We start from the raw sequence: 17,202 nt of genomic DNA, 5'->3' as shown, positions 1-17,202 counted from the left end.
GTTCAGATCCTGTTTTTCTTCCAAAACTGGGACCCAAAGCAGTTCACAATTTAAACGAACAATACAATTCAAAATAAGTGTTAAAATTAAATTAAACTTTTATAGTATTGAAACACACTGAATTCTTTTGATCATGTACTGAGAAGAATCATTTCCATCAATTTCCCATACCATATGGATGCTTTCCTTCAGTTTCCAGAAAAACATATTTGCCCAGATTAGACACCTATGGCTAATGCATGGCCTTGGGGGGAGGGGACGTCATGCAATCTCAGAGAGAAGGGCCTGCGAACTTTCTAATCATATCATGCCTCTTCACATACAGCAAGAAACAAGGAGGCTAATGGCTTTATCAGCCATGGATCAGGGCTATTCCAGCTTGTACCGAACTTGTTCTGTGCTGCCATTCCTAGGCAAACCTTTCAATTAAACTTCTGTAATCTGTTTCTCTCAGCTAACAACAAATCACCAGTGAATCAAGATTGCTGTCAGATGACTCTAGTCATTTATTTTGTGGAAACACATCCAAGTACAAAGTAAAATTCAATTTCAGACAAGAAAAAGTGCATTGCACACAATTGTGTTATTAAGGACAGCATCTTCAAATATTACATTTTAAATAAACTGCCTCCCAAGGAAAAACTGTAATAGCATTGCCATGGACTTTGGCTAACTGGCCAATGTGATCTCATAGGTGGTTATTGCCAGACTAATTCTAATATTTCAAATATTCTAAATACATGCTAAAAATATGAAGTTCACTCAAATCTACCTCAACTCTAAATTATCAAGACGTTTCTGAGTAGTGCGAGAGAAAGAGCACATTACAGAGAAACAGCTTGTGTATGTTTTTCTGTTTGTGAAAATGGAGGGTAGGCAACAAAGGAAGAACTAATAATTCTTAGCAAATATATCAACCTTTCCCAACTTGTATGCCTCCAGATGGTGTGGAATACAATGGTGTAGTCAAAGATCATGCGGATTGTAGTCTACAACTTCTGGAGAGGATCCAAGAAGGGGAAGGCTTAACTAGCTCGGAAGAAGTGTAAAAGTGATTCCAGATTCAGAATTAATGTTTCACATTAACTAATGTGTCATCTAAAGTATCTATATAGATTTAGCTAACACATGAGTTACTCAGTCCCTCAGAATTTAGAGTAACTTTCACAAGTCTTCTGAACCAATTCTGTTATTTTTAGTCACAGAAAGACTGCAGGTGTTAACACCACACTGCTGGTGCGAGGGATGACTGAGTAAGCAAGGAGGCCTGAGCTCATAAAGAGCTCATTTAAAGAATAAAAAATAAATCTTCACATTGGCAGCATGATTCTCTCATGCTGTTTGGTTTGCGCAGGTGGTCAACATACTGATTGAACTGTGTCCTCTGGCTGTTTTCAAAGCAAGAGTTGCTGACAAAGAGATGAATGAGTAACTAAGGAAAGAGCTGCAGATTATCCCCTGGACACCTCAAGACTTTTGCATTGAAGTAAAGCCGTAATTTGACTGGAGGATTCATAGGCCTGGATCCAATGCAGTAGACCAATGTGTTCCCTGTGCTCAAGGGAGCTTTGGCTGTGTGTTTCTCAAAGTGCAGCTCATTAGGCCTCCTGTCAAACCTTATGAAAGAGAGAGACATTTCAAAAGCAGTTTGCATGATTTGGAGATAGGGGTCTGCTTTTCAAAAGAAAAAGAGTAACAGATTTCACTGGGGTTTTCTGTGGTCTTCAGTGTAACTACAATTAGCTCTTTAGATCCTGGGTTATAGTGTTTGACCAGTATATTGGATTTCAGGAAGCTGGATAATCAGGACTGCTATAAAGCAAAGGGTAGTGTAGTCTATATGACATTTCTGGGCACCTTCCTTTTCATAACAATGAAGGACCAATCTGAAAAACTATTTCAAAGGTTTATGCAGAAAGAATATTAACAACCCAAAGTTCAAACGTAAAAAAACTAAGGAACTTTCCAAATTACTTAATTATGTTAATTTCATCTCACAGCAGAAACTCACACTGCCTCCTACTGTTTTAAACCCTCTAGTTTTCTCACCAGAATGTTACAATTGAATTACCACACATGGATTCCGTCAGAACTTGTTTATGTCACTTCTTTCATTAAAACCAAGATGAAGGTGAATTAGTTCAAGTTATTTCTTGACAATATGTTCCCCACACCCTCCCAAACATAGAGAGAATGTTTTATTACATGGAAGGAAAATATCTAAGCCTTTATTACCAAAAACTTCATAGTTTACCTTTCTCCTCTTCTTAGTCAAGTACCAAAGCTGTTTTGAGAATTAAGAGGGACACAACAAATTGCAAATATTTAAACAGAGTCAGTGTGGTGTACTGGTTTGAGAGCTGAATTGGGATCCGAGGGTTCAAATCCCCACTTGGTCGTGAAAACTTACTGTGTGACCCTGGCAAGTCCCACTCTTTCAGTTTCAGAGGAAGGCAATGGCAAACTTCCTCTGAACACAGTTTGGGTGAGGGGAGACCCTTGTGATAGCTTCATCTTAGGGCTGCTATAAATTGAAAACAACTGGAAAACATACAACACCACAAATATTTAAAAGGTAAATGGTAAATTTACAAAAAATAAAATAAATAAAAAAATAAAAAAATCCTCAGGCCTGTAGTCCTATAAACCTGGGATGGTATCTTAGAGTACACAAGATAGAAGAGCTCTCTCTTTTTGCCCTAGGAGAGGAAATTCCTCAGGCTATTCTCACAGTTCTCCACAAGATAGACATGGAAACCAACTATCCTTTCCAATCTGCCACTGGTGGTCTAAAACTGAAAATGGGGGCGGGGAGCAAACAAGGACGCATTCAGGGAGACTCTGGACTCAGGAGATCCAAAGCCATTCAATTTGCCCAACATATGAGTATGGACATACTTATTTATACTCTATTCACCCCAGACTATCTGCTGCCCAGCAATGCATTTAGCAGGGCTTTGCATTTGGCAATCTGTCCATCTTTGTCCTGCTCTCAATTATCAACATGAAGTCTAGGTGATGCTGATGAAGATTGATAAACCATCATCAGTCAGAGGCCCAGAGCTAGTAACCTTCATTGTCAGGAGGAACTGATAGCCTGTAACAAAAAAGCTATAAATCAGAGTCAGGATTCTAGAGAGTAGCCATGGCCAGGACCTTAGACAGTCCAGGGGCCATAAAGCTGTCAACATCAACTTGAATAGCCTAGTGCCCATCTACAGTGGTGCCTCGGGTTACGAAATTAATTCGTAACGCGGCCGCTTTCGTAACCCGAAAAGCCTTCGTAAGCCGAATTGCCATAGGCGCTAATGGGGAAAAGCCGCGATTCCGTGTAAAATAGCGCCGAAAAGCACCAAAAGTTTTTTCGTAACCTGAAAAAACATTCGTAACCCGGAACAATAATTCCCTATGGGATTTTTTCGTATCCCGAAAATTTCGTAACCTGGGTATTTCGTATCCCGAGGTACCACTGTATTTTGCTTTTGTCAGGCCTTACCTGGAATACTGTGCCCAGTTCTGGGCACCACAATTCATAAAGAACATTGACAAGTTGGAGCATGTCAAGAGGAGGGCCACCAAAATGGTGAAAGGTCTGGAAACCATGCCTTATGAGGAAAGACTTAGAGAGCTGGGTATGTTTAGCCTGAAGAAGAGACAGTTAAGAAGTGATATGATAGCCCTGTTTGAGTATTTGAAGGGGTGTCACATTGAGGATGGAGCAAGCTTGTTTTCTGTTGCTCCAAGGACTAGAACATGGAACAATGGATGCAAGCTACAGGAAAAGAGATTTCACCTCAACATTAGGAGGAACTTCCTGACAGTAAGGGCTGTTCGATAGTGGAATAAACTTCTTGGGAGTGTAGTGGAATCTTCTTCCTTAGAGGTTTTTAAACAGAGGCTGGATGGCCATCTCTTGGGGATGCTTTGATTGTGATTTCCTGCATTGCAGGGGGTTGGACAGGATGGCCCTTGTCGTCTCTTCCAACTGTATGATTCTGTGATTCTATGAGTACTCGAAGGAGAAGTGAAGCTGTTCTCTGCAAGGCTAGCTGGTGCACAAAACTGCCTTTTATAGTTCAGCCAACACCAAGATCCCAGGCAATACAGTGTGCCTTTGGTATTTGCAGACTTGCCATCAACAAGCATCCTCAGACAGCAAGCCGCCTGTTGTCCCCAATGCAGGGGCATGTACATGGCCATGTTACCATTAGGGATAGCCCCCATTATCCCTTGTGGCAGTGTGTGAATATGGCTGCCCTGCCATTAGGGACAGTGGGACTTGTCCCGTTGTTCCTAATGGTGGTATGACTGCATGCAAGCTCTGCCATTGGGGACAATGGAGGCTTACCTGAGGTCCCATTGTCCCTAACAGTGGTGTGGCTGCATGCATGCACCACCATTAGGGACAATGGGACTTGAGATCCTGCAGAGTTTGGTGTCTGTGATGGAAGGGTCCTAAACAGATCCCCTGCAGATACCGAGGTCCCACCCTATTTAAGGAGAGTGTTCAATAGTTGTGCTCCCCTCAATGCTAGACTGCTGTTTTCATTTTGTTTCCAGGGAATGATCTGGGCCAGTTACCTGAGCCTGTGTCCCACAGCTTGTGCTGTGGGAAGCACCTCATTTCCTCAGTGCTCAAAGCACAATATTTCATCTCTGAAATAATGGAAACATTTCTAATCCAGCTGTCTAGAATGTATTTGTTTGAGGATCATGGATTTCTGTTAAATATTGACCCTATTATGTTGTTTATAATGTAAAATTATCAGCTTTCTCCCACAGCAGTTTTGTATTTTTTTAAAAAAAAAAGTTAATTTGAAAAGTGTTAAGAAATTTAACACTCTCCTCTACATTAACTGAAATACCTGACCTCCTTAAATGCAAAACTGGTCCATCCTTTCTTTGAACATTTCCTTCTTTCCTTTAGCTTATTTCTCTTCCAGGAGTGGAAGCCTACGTGACACATAACATGGTTAAAATTAGACACAACTAAAGACCACAAAGAACAGGTCTAATGTTAATTTGCTTCTTAGCTGAGGTAAAGAAATTGGGAGTAGTTTGTAAAATCACACACCTCTTTCCCCCAGGTATTAATTTACCCTTCCTTTTCAATTTTGTTTAATTCTTCTCATCAGCACTGATGATACCCGAAGTTAAAGCTAGCCAGATTTCCCTGTTAAGAAGGGCTGAGAGCCAAGTTCAGCCAAGTATGGTCCACCAAATATTGTTGGACTGTAACTTCCATCAGAACTAGTTAACATAGCTAATGGCAAGGAATATAAGAGATGCGATGCAATGCAACAGCATTACAAAGACGGCACCTCCATTATTTAAAACCTGATATTGAGGCAAATTTCAAATCCTAGTAAAACATGAGCCTAGCCGTGGTTAATATTACTGCCAGAATAACAACTAATTGTTAATATGCAGTTTATACCAGGAAATAGCAGGAATGCAAACTGTTTTTATTTGAGCAGACTGAAATAGATTATGGCGGGTTACAAACGGCCCTCAAGGGGCCGTTTTCCCGCCGCCGCCATTCGCTGCGCAGGGAAGCCCCAGCTGTCAGACCGCGAGGCTTCCCTGCGCAGCAAAAAAGGAGCGGCGAAATGCCGCTCCTTTTTTTGAACGCGGAAGTGGCGCCGCGAGGGGTGGAGTGCGCCCTCGCGACGTCACTTCCGCCGCGACACGTCTGGACGCACAGCGTCCAGTACGTCAGCATGGCGGCGCCCATGTGGATGGGCACCGCAAAAAAGTACGCGCTCTGCGCGTACTGGGAGGAAGGGCCGTCAGGAAGGTAAGAACCTTCCTAACCCTAATACGGCCCTTCCTAACCCTAGTACGCACGGAGCGCGTACTTTATGGCGGTTTGTAACCCGCCTATGATATATTTTGCATGAATTCCTTCCTGAGGGGCATTTAATTAGTGGGAAAATTTCTGTGAGTGATATATATAATGATTCTGGTGAATCTACCAACTCTTTTATTCTTTTGATATGTTCCTCAGAAATAATTGGATGTTTCCTAATCTTACTTTTTGAGTGGCAAAAACTATTCCCTTTAACTTAGCCTCTACTGTCATAATGCATCTGTGTTCTATTGTAACATATATTTCCTCCAGAGTAGCTATTTCTGGAAAGAATACAACAAACCACTATGGATTAGGACTCAATGAGACCAAGGTTTTCATCCTGATTAGCCAAGAAAATAAACAAAGAAATAACATGGAAAGCCACTGGGCAAACTTGGCCAAGTCACCTCCTGAGAGGAAGGCAATGGTAAACCTTCTCTGAAAAAAATCAGATCAAGAAAATTCTTGGTTACTGTAAGTCAGACTTAAGTTGAAGTCACATAACAACAAACAGCAAAGGAAGGAATGCATCGGAAAACTCTTATATCTGTACCTTAGCCCAAAATAAAGTTTTGCAATTTGTCAGCTCCCATTTATTTTTTCTCATGGACAATTTCAAATAAGAATACTGTATATACTCAACTATAAATTGAGAAATTTATGCCCAAAAATTGCTCATAAAATCTTGAATCAACTTATATACAGGTCAATATAGTAATACTGCTTAGAAAGTTCTGAAAGAAGCACTGCTGATGCCCCACTCTCTCTTTCCTCAGCAATGATCTCCGAAAGAGCTGCTGAGGCAGGGAGTGTGTGTGAAAGAGGTGATTCTTTCCCCATCCTCCTCCTCCTCCTCCTCCTTTGGATCTTTCGGATCACAGAGCACCCCATTTCCCTCCACTTCCCTCCTTTCTCAAGCTAATGTTAAAACCATCTCTTGCAGCAACAGGGAAGGGGTGTTTGGTGATCAGGAGAAGTCCAGAGAGGGAGAAGGAGGATGGGAAGTAGTGTTTTCCTTTTGTTTTGTCCTTTACATCCTTTGTTATATGCCCCTAAATTTTACCCTCGACTTATCCACAGGTCACATAAAAATCCATGATTTTGGCCATAAAATCTTCACTCGACTTATAATGAAGTTGACATGTACATTAGTATGTATGGTACATATTTTAAAGAAACAAATAAAGGAAGTAATAAATATCCATGTGAGGACATTAAAAATCACCATAAGGATCACATGAAAAGAAAACATGATGATACTAATGTGATGGAAATTCCTTGTTGAAATTAAAAAACTATAGAAAGATGGAGTCACCTTTGTCAGCCAGAGAGATGGTTTTTGAAATAAAGGCTTGGAGTTTAGAAAAACTAGAGCAAAGGAATAGTGAGTGCATCTTGACCTAGATGGAAGCTGGCACCAGTAGAAAGACATAACATAAACTACTGAGATAAGGATACATAGTTGACATTCAGAAGCAAGGTTAGGATGAATTCCACTGAATTCCTACAGGAGGGGGTAAATAGTGATGATGCAGTTTTAATGTATGCATGTATTTCTGTTCTGATTGTAAGAATTCTATATGTTTAAATTGTAATTAGCCAATCAGGTGTATTGAAGAAGCTTCTTTGTCTTGAATAATATAAAAAGAGCCATTTTGTCTTGTTCGGGGCCTCAGCTTTTTGGAACTTGAATTCCACTGAGTTCATTGTTTTTCTTTGTCGACAACTGGAAATAAACTTATGGATTTTCAATTACTAGGTCCTCTTGCCATTCTATTGCTCTGCCAATCCTAGAAATCTAAGTTTCCTGAAATTTCTGTTACACTAATCCATGTTAGCCATTTGGATACATATACTTACACACACACACACACACACACACACAGAGTGAGTCCTCTTTCAAAAGATCAGTGCAGATTAACATAGGACTCTTTCACACGGAGGCATTTACCATTCCTAAAATTCCAGCAAAACATTTCTGAAGGTTTCCTTAAGTGCGAAGATGGGATAGCCGGTCGTGCTTCTTAGTCGTCTTTGAGGCGTCCCGCTTCTCTCCTGTTGTCAAAACATTCATGGAGCAGCCATTTCTTGAATAACGGGAACTTCCATTAATCAAGAAATGGCTACTCTACGAAACGAGAGGCCTCAATGACGATTAAGAAGCATGACCAACTATCCCATCTTCGTGCTTCAGGAATCCTTCAGGAATGTTTTGCTGACGGTAAGCCTCTGTATGATAAGGGCCATAGTTTTCAACTGTGCATTGCCACATCTGTAACAAAAGCTTTCTGTTTCACATTCACAATTGTGTCTGGTGTTCTAATTGTTTCTCAATTTGAATTTTAAAGCCCCACAGAATTTTCTACATTGTTGTTGTTGTTACTATGTTGTTGTTATTGGTTTTACACTCTACAAGTTGTTATCAATGGAGTTTTGCACTATCAATTATTTAGATTCTGTCCCAAGAATCTGTGAAGTATAATGTGGCATGTTCGAAGATGTTATTTTATTTTAAATGTTCTATTGTGATCTTATCAATGGAATTTCATTCAGATGTTTGGTCAGTCCATTTGAATTGCTCCCAGACAACCCATCAATAATAGATGTTTTTCCCCCACTATTTTTGGGATGGAGATACTAAATATGGATATGTGTGGAGAAAAAACTAAAGAAAACCTTGTTCCTACCTTGAAAACATATACAACAATAACCTTCTGGAAATGGCTCGTGCCATTCATGTAGAACACTATTACAAATTTCTTGGGAATAAAACTCAGAAGGGGGTTGAGGTGGGTACATTATGAACACAAAGCATGCAAGTCTTCACAGAACCATGTTCTTTCTTCAGATTTCCTCTCAGGCAAGAACATCCTCCCCCCCCACACACACACACACACATTTCTAAACCCACCAAACCTCACCCCCAGAATCAGTTTGGAAAGACGTCTGCATATTTGCTCCATTCCTTCAGGGGCATGAGATGTCAGACATCCTGTAGCAATGCTGTCAAGTTCCAGAAACAGGGGTACATGTTGAGAAGTAAAATGGAGTAGAAAAAAAGATTTTATGAGGGAAGTGCAGCCCATCTAAATAGAAGAGGGAAAGAAACACAGTATTAGGCATCTTGAGGAAAAGCCAGATACAGGAATGTGACAAAAGCTCATTGCTGTTTGTTAAACATATGGGATGGGGTGTGTGTTGATGTTCATTTCAAGTATTTATGAGCTCTGAAATTTGGTTCCTTCTCAACCAAGGTTTGAGAATTTGCATTCATATTAATTGTATGTCTCAGTCAAGGCAATTTTAATTGATCCATTTGGCTGTAGGAGGGGAGGGGGAGAAGGAGAAATTCAATTCTAAAGATAAACACAGGCCATCCTTCCTTACTGCACACAGTGAAACAGAAAGACACCTGTTTTATGGCATTCTCCAGTCACCACTAAAAGACCTATTATAGCCTCAAATCATAATATATATATGTATGTGTGTGTGTTTTACGAGCACCTGACATTGTACATAAGCATACACCGCTACAGTAGAATCACCTAGATAACTTTATAATCCCCATTTTGATTGTGTTAATTTGCCAATTTGATTTTTAAAGTTACATCAGAATTTTTTTACATTGTTGTTGTTTCTGTGTCATTGGTTTTACATTCTACAAGATGTTACCAACTATCAAGACAATAATTTGAATTATTCCATTAGGCTTTAGGAGGAGAGAAGAAGAGGAAATTCCACTGTAACAATACATACAGGTCATCCTCCTTCCTTGTTAAGGCACTGCGAATTGAGTTTTATGTGAACTGCTAATTGTAAGAAAAGTTAGGAAGGGAAAGATAGCTTAGTGTTTTATAGCCCACATTCTTTGGGAATTTGTCAGCAATTGTTCACTTATCTGTGAGAGGTGATCAAGTTGAAATATTGCTTTCTCCACAGCGGAGCAAGAAGAGTGATAAAATTTACTGCTCTTCTTCAGGGTCAGGAAGAATTGAGAGAGAAATTTACATCACTACTCAGTTAAAACATGTTCAGCCAACATCTAGACAGGCAAGACACTGGTGAACCAGAAGTGGCTGCCAGCAAAATGGGTCACTTGTTTTGTTTAGCACCAGTGTACTCTGGGGCAGCTAACTTGTGACCCATGGCTGCTGAGAGTTGCGGTCAAAGAATACCTGGAAGGCTACACTTTTCCCATCCCCGATACAGAACATGGGTGTTCACAACATGAGAATGCTTGTTGTGCATTTTTAAAAAATGAATTAGTAACAATATATGCAGGGGTACAGGATAAGACAAAGAAGAACAGCCTGTCCTAGAGAATGGACTCTGCATACAGAATACACTGCTCAACCAATGGCTAGCTACAAGGGCCCACCGACCTTATATTTAATGGTACTTTTACTGAGAAGTATTGGGAGTTATGGCCCAGAGATGGTAATAGTGCTCATCTGTAAAAACAATGATTCTCTGCATTCTCTTCCCTGCCTCTCTTTCTTCAGTCAGCCATGTTGTGTAAAGTCTTATTGCAAACCATAAAGTTTGTTTCCTATTGTGAGTCATTTCAAGTGTGTCTGCCCCTGACTGTGAGAAAAGTCTGCATGGCAGCTAAACAGTACAACTGTCTCCTGAAGTTACAATATGTGGCACAGTATACTATAATTCTATCTAGAGAGAATTTTTTTGACTTCCCACCCCCACTTCTTTCAAAAACAGCACAATAAAGTTTGGTTCTATGAGGCTTGGAGTCACTCTCCCCCTTCCCGGTCTGTGACCTTAGCCTCTAAAAAAAAGTATGAAAGTTTTACTGCTAAAGTCAGCAAGGGCAGCAGCTGAAATATCGGAGAATTTTATTTCTTCAACAGGTGTGTAGGCAGGCAGGAGTAGTTTTTACTGCAAAGAATTATTACTGTGTATGTGCAGCATGTTGTCGACCAAGCAATAAGCTCATAAATTCAAGAGAAAATCACAAATAACGTGAGGAAGCACACTCACTGGGTATGAGCCACCTCACTCAAAAGCTGATAAGCTTTCCACTCTAGCCTTCTTGTTTCATACTAAAAAAAGGCTGGCATTTCTCTATTTTGAGTAAACTCACACAACAGTTTACATTTCACCCAGAAACAGCTCAGTACAATTACACAACAATTGTAACACTTTGACACCAACACTGGCAGCAGAAGAGACAGGTGTAAGAAATTTCTGAAAGAATAATGTCACCCTGAAAACCGAGCATTTAGAACAACAACAACAACAAAAATCTTCCCATATATTTCTCTATATAAAAACTATTGTGTTTTACGTACAACACAGTTTTATAAGACAGGGACACGGCAGCACATGCCCCTGGGGATTTTTATGTTTGTTTGTTTGTTTTTTAAGTAAGACACATAAAAGCTAGGGGAGGAATATGTGCCTCAACAGCAGGAGATGCACTGGAGAACAACAAGAGCAATTTGCATTTCTATAGTTTCTTTTGTGAGGCCAAATTCCCTAAAGCATTTAACAAAGCGATAAACATCATATCAGGCTTGGGGGAAGTGATAGGATGTCAATAAAGAAGCCTGTCTCTCTGCAACCAGATGCAGCAGCCATTTGATGCATAGCAATGTCTGCCCCCACCCCAGCTGTAAACATGAGTGCCAATTAACTTCTGCTGGTTAGAAAAAAAGAATTTGCCTGTGGTCAATCCTTCCAACGTTTTTTTATATGTACTGTAGTTACCTGGGTGACTGCAGAACATTCCTGGTTCACTGATGTTGCCGCAGTAGAATTATATGTGTATGGTGGCTTCCTTTCTCAATATCCCTATAGGATTCCATCTCAAAACTCACCTCTCGATGAAGCCTCTGCCTTCAGCCCTTTTGTCCAGCTACAGACTCAAGTGGAACCATGCCAAGTCCATTGAACTCCATTTGCTCAGTATTATCTCTATCTACCTTCATCTCCTTTGTTCCCTGTCCTTCTTGTCCCTTACTTTATTGTATTCTTCATGATCCCATTCATAACCTATTTTTTGATAATGGATGCAAACCTTCCACTATTTCATCCCCACATGTGAGGATGAAAAGTGAAAGTAGTTTTTCCCCTGCTGCAGAAAGAAAATTAATATTCCTCTGCAGTACACTCTTCATATTCACATGTCCTCAAGGCCTTGTGTAGAATTATTATGTGGAGAAAAACATGTGGGGTTTTGTACAACAAAACTATTTTCTGCACTGGAACGTTTTCTCCATAAGAAATCTATTTTCTGATTAAAAAACAGTTTTTCTTCCATGAAAACTTGTGTCTTCCTCTAAAGAATAATACTTGTGCTAGACTTATGGATATTGAATAGCAGAAGAAAATTCCACAAAATGCTTGATGGGCTATTATTCTTCCCTACTAGGGTGTGGCGTGTGGATATTATTTCCATCCCTAACTCTGATGGTGGAATAAAAATAACACAGCACTCCTGGTGCTAATATAGGAGTGCTTCCCTCCCTGCCAGAAAAGGCAGGCAATTTCCAGGTTTATGGAAATTTCCAAATCTTTACATGTTGTTTTTTGCGCAGATCAAAGGATGCTTCCAACTGAACAAAGCATCACACACGCTGATAACAATGAAGGTAACAACATAGATAGTAATCTCTAATTGGCCTTTTAAAAATTCTACTCATTCTACATCTGTCTTGACAATCTGCTTCCTTTTGCAGTCATAATACACAGCATGACTTAGAATGGAAATGGGAAAACGATGGCTTCTCAGACTGCATCTCTCAGCATTTCTTGATATAGACATAGACTTCATGATTTACAAGTCATGGATTTCATATACACTCTGCCAGCTAGAGGCCCTGTGAGTCAGGCCACTAACATTACAATGGTGTTTGGTTCCAGGACCAAGACGACTCCCACCACCCCCATGGATATCAAAAATCCATGGCTACTCAAGTCCCATTATATATAATGACATCCCTTATCTAAAATGGCAAAAATCAAGATTTGCTTTTTGGAATTTATATATTTTTTTAATATTGTCCAGCCATGGATGATTGAATCCATGGATAAAGAATCCACAGATACAGAGGGCCAATTGTATCCCTATTTTTCAGATTGGGTTGGTGGACGAAGCTATGTCAGAAGCTGCCGCTATCTCCATTTTAATGATGTCACGACTGGTAACTAATCATAAGGATATAAAATTCAGCTACAACAAACTCAGCAGCGTTCACATTTCCCATCCTCCAGCAGCTTGTTTCTCAGTATGCCGAGTTTATTGTTGTGCAGGTGCCTCAGGGGGAACCTCAGTGGCTTCTGCGACCAGGCCCTCAAACGTCGTATTTCATCAGCACATGCACTTTATACAGACACTCTCACCCAGCAGCAAGAGCAGCCTTAGAACTATCCTCCAGGGGTCACAATTGGGTTACAAATTCAATACAACGTGATGACTGAGCAGACTGATTTAGAACAATTTATTCACATCCTTCTTCATTAAGATTCAAATGGAATAAGTAATGTAGAAATTGAACAGATACAGAAAATGTGCATAGCTTGCTCCTGTAGTCCGTAAACATTTATTCACTAAGCACAGCTCTGTCTCCTGCTCTGTCCCCTCCTTTTCATAGTCTTTCTTCCTCCCCGTCTTTTCAGCTTGCTGTTTTAATGCATAATTAAGAAGGTCAGAATTAATGAAGCAGTGTGGAGTAAAGTTCAAGGAATCCCCAGGCACTATTTATTCTATTAGATCTCAGGCGTGAATGTCAGATTGGCAGCGTTCGCAGGAGAGGCAGTTAAGCGGGCAGCATCCCAGAAACAAAACTACCAAGGGAGACTTACCTGCAGTGTCAAGTCATTCCTGAGCTCCTTCCCTGCAAAAATCACTCGCAACTGGTCAGCTGGAACTCCCTGTCGCTTAGCAACTGCCTCCTTGAGCTGGAAGATGCTGGTGTCTGCATCAATCTCCACTGGGAAACCATGGCTGGAGTTGAACCTGACAAACACTGACCAAGAACAAGAAAAAAGACAGACAGAAAGACAGATCTTTAAAAGCCTGGATATTTATTTTTTAAGTCTGATAACCTGAGAATTGCACAAGCAACAACATTTCTCTTAAACATGGACAACAGGCACAATGGTACTGTAAAATCGTAGTATGTGGGGTATGTTTTGTTTTTTGTTTTTTGTAATTTTAAAAATAAGAAGAGTGTCACAGTACAGCTTATTATTCTGAAACGCAATTCCAAATAAGAATTCCCAGTATGTAATTTTCTTTACTACTTAATTAGGTAGCTAATTATATAGCATGATGTTTCAGATATCAACCTAAATTATACTTCCTATGCACAATGAAGCAGGCTTTATTAACAATATGCAGAATGATCACTAATGCCAAACTATTCTTGTACTTGAGAGATCTAAATATATACTCTGCAACCTTATTCTCTCTTAATCCACTCAAAAATATACAGTACTATCAAACAAGAACAAAAACACAAATATGCTTGCGAGACAATGTATTATAGCAGCCTTTTGGGGAAAGGGGGGGTGAGAAAATGAAAGAAAAAAGCTTTTTAAAATACAGTAATACCAATTCATAGATGCTGGCCTCCTAGAGAGGAGACAATTGTCTAGAAAATAATGATGGAGAGAAAATTATATGCTTCCTGCAGCTTCTAAGTCTTTTCTAGAGCAATGTGGTCTTTCTCAGAGTTCAGTTAAATAACTGCAGTACATAACTCCTGCTAACATACTCATGTGGTGCCAAAAATTACTGTCAAACTCAGAGCTACAGAAATTGGCCAGGGCATACATAAGGGTCTGGCAAATAAGCTCTACACTACTTTCATTCACATGGTAAGGTTACATAACATACATAAGCATGTATTATAGTTTCCAGGTTTATAGATGTCATGGGTGGTAATCATAGAAAAGCACAGGAGCAAAGTGGGGACACATGGAAGCTCTCCTCCTGTCCTTTCCACACCTATTTATATGCAGATACTGCACCTTACAACCCAATCCTAGAACACGTTTGTAACAGAGATAAAAGGAATATTTATACATTTTCTCATTCTTCATGAGAAAAGGTGTCTTGAGATATACTGCCAACTGGTTAAAAAAACAGGTAACTTTTGTGAGATTTTTCACATTCTGGGCCATTAGAAAAGCCCAAAAAAAAAAAGAGTTAATGCTATAAAAACACATTGCTTTGCGCATAAATCAGTGCATTTTGCATAATATTGTGCCAAAAGCAATGTTTTTGTGCCAAATGGAAAAAATACATCTCAAGGCCTCTGGCTTGGGACTGTAGTTTGGCCTGGGACTGCAGTGACCTGATGCCATGGTTCTGAGGTCAGCGCCATAGTGGTCCCAAATGGGCCATCAGCAAGAAGCACCTTTTTGCACCTGTTTCGTGACTGGCTTCAGGCTGCTTTTGACAGCTGCAACACGACTTTGGCTCAATCCGGGGGTGTCCGTCATCTGAACACCACACCCCAGATCAGCCCAAAGTCATCACTTTTGGCCCATGTATTTCAGGCCATGATTCCCTCCTCATTTCATAAGATATAAAACAACATGGGATGCATCATCATTAGAGATTACCAATACATAGGAAATCCATTTTCCTACCACTTTTTACATAATTTCTAATGACACTTTTCAGTCTTCTCCTTCCGGTAGGAGCTACTTGTGCACCCTCAAGAGCCTCTGAGGGTTGGCCAACCCTCCAGAGAAAGACCCTAAAAAATAAGAGGACGCCTACTTGAAGAGAAAGGTTGAAGCACTTTCTACACATACACATGAGCTTTTCTAGATCCTAGCTAATCTTTCCAGCTGAATTCTCTAGTTTACAGCATATATGAACATGTGCAAAATATTTTACACTTTCAAAACTAGATGAAATGATTATTGCTTTCTCTAGAATAAACCATTCAAGAGATGACTGGAGAATCATTACTGAGACTACCAAAAAGTGTGTTCAGGCCATAATTCTTGCCACACATCCTTTGTTTTCTCAATCAGCTTAAAATACCTTCCTAAAGCTCTATTCATTGTTTCTGCTCAGCAGACAGTCTGGAAATTAGGAATCTTTACAGACCACAGCATTTCCTTGTAACCTGCATAAGATTGGTGAACACTTTTTAAGGTCTTACTGAAGAATAAACTTTGTCTTCTTTTTTTAGCTTAAACCATGAAGGTTGTCCAAGCATGTGGCACAAAGCATTAATGTCTATGCAGTCTAATTTTCTGCCCCTATGACACTTGAGGAGATGAACATACAAACTGCCCAAAATGCCCCAAAACATTTTTAAAGCAAATCGAGAAATAGTTGTGGTTTGTGAAATAAAAATGTGTATTTTATATTAAAACAATGTACGGCTACCCCTGAATTTGTTGTTGGACCTTTTTAAAAGATGAATTGTTGTTTCTAAAAACTTCTGGGAAGCCTATTCATTCTTTTATTTTATTTTTTTATCAAATGAGGGTATTCCAAGGGAGTCAGTATATAAGATTAGAGTTGCAAAACAATCTTTGGAACTTTTGAACACCACTTTTCTGCTTAGAAAGATACTTTTCCCTGAGATGGATAAAAAATATCAATTTTGCCGATATAATAATCGAATTACAGAGTTGGAAACAATATCCCAGGAGACATCTAAACCAAGCTCTACAGCTGCAGGAAATTCATAGCCAAAGCATGGCTTTGCAAAGAATTTACAAAGCCAAAGCATAATAGACCATCCAATCTGTTTCAAAACCTTCAACACAAGTGAAACTACCATCCTCTGAGGGAGTCAGCTCTTGCCATCAGAAAGTTTTTCCTAATGGTTAGTCAAAATTTCCTTTCTTTTAGTTAGAATACAAAGATTCAAGACCCATCTTCAGAAGCAGCAAAAAGAAATTTTTTCCATCTTCTAAATAACAATTTTTCAGATATTCAAAGATGTCTGCTATATTACTTCTCCATATTCTCATCTCCATACATAATCAGCTCCCTCCTAGGGTTAGGTTTTTCAGATGCCATTTTGGCTGGCCAAAAATAAAAAGCATTATTTTGGATTTTTTTTTCCTTATGGCCAACATGGCTACATTTGTTTTTGGATTTTAGGCTCAGTAAAAGTATCACTGTTTTGTGGATTTTGGATCTTATTGTACTTTGTTAACTGGCCAACAGAGCTATCCCTGAACTTGTTGTTTGTAGCATCACATGCGTTCAGACAGCACTGTAGGTGGACCTCTTCAAAAGGACTCATGAAACTCTTTTCCTTTCTCCAGCTCTTTGAGAATACAGTATCATAATGGCCCAAAGCACACAGGCAAAATGACCCAGCTTAAGGCTCCGTTGGAGGTGTGCGGTTTACCTG

At 39.7% G+C, this 17,202-nt stretch overlaps 1 protein-coding gene across 1 annotated transcript in view; it reads right to left on the bottom strand.

Moving 5' to 3' along the window:
• PRKN (parkin RBR E3 ubiquitin protein ligase) overlaps positions 1 to 17,202 on the bottom strand; it is a 678,545-nt gene that overhangs the window by 639,506 nt on the left and 21,837 nt on the right. Inside the window, exon 2 of the mRNA XM_042478458.1 lies at positions 13,673 to 13,836. Within this exon, the coding sequence (XP_042334392.1) occupies positions 13,673 to 13,836 (164 nt within the window). The remainder of the gene's footprint in view (positions 1 to 13,672; positions 13,837 to 17,202) is intronic.

This window comes from Sceloporus undulatus, chromosome 1 (assembly GCF_019175285.1).
Source record: "Sceloporus undulatus isolate JIND9_A2432 ecotype Alabama chromosome 1, SceUnd_v1.1, whole genome shotgun sequence".
NCBI classification, from domain to species: domain Eukaryota; kingdom Metazoa; phylum Chordata; class Lepidosauria; order Squamata; family Phrynosomatidae; genus Sceloporus; species Sceloporus undulatus.
Note: the sequence above shows the minus strand (reverse complement) of the source record. Positions and strands in the feature narration are given on the sequence as shown.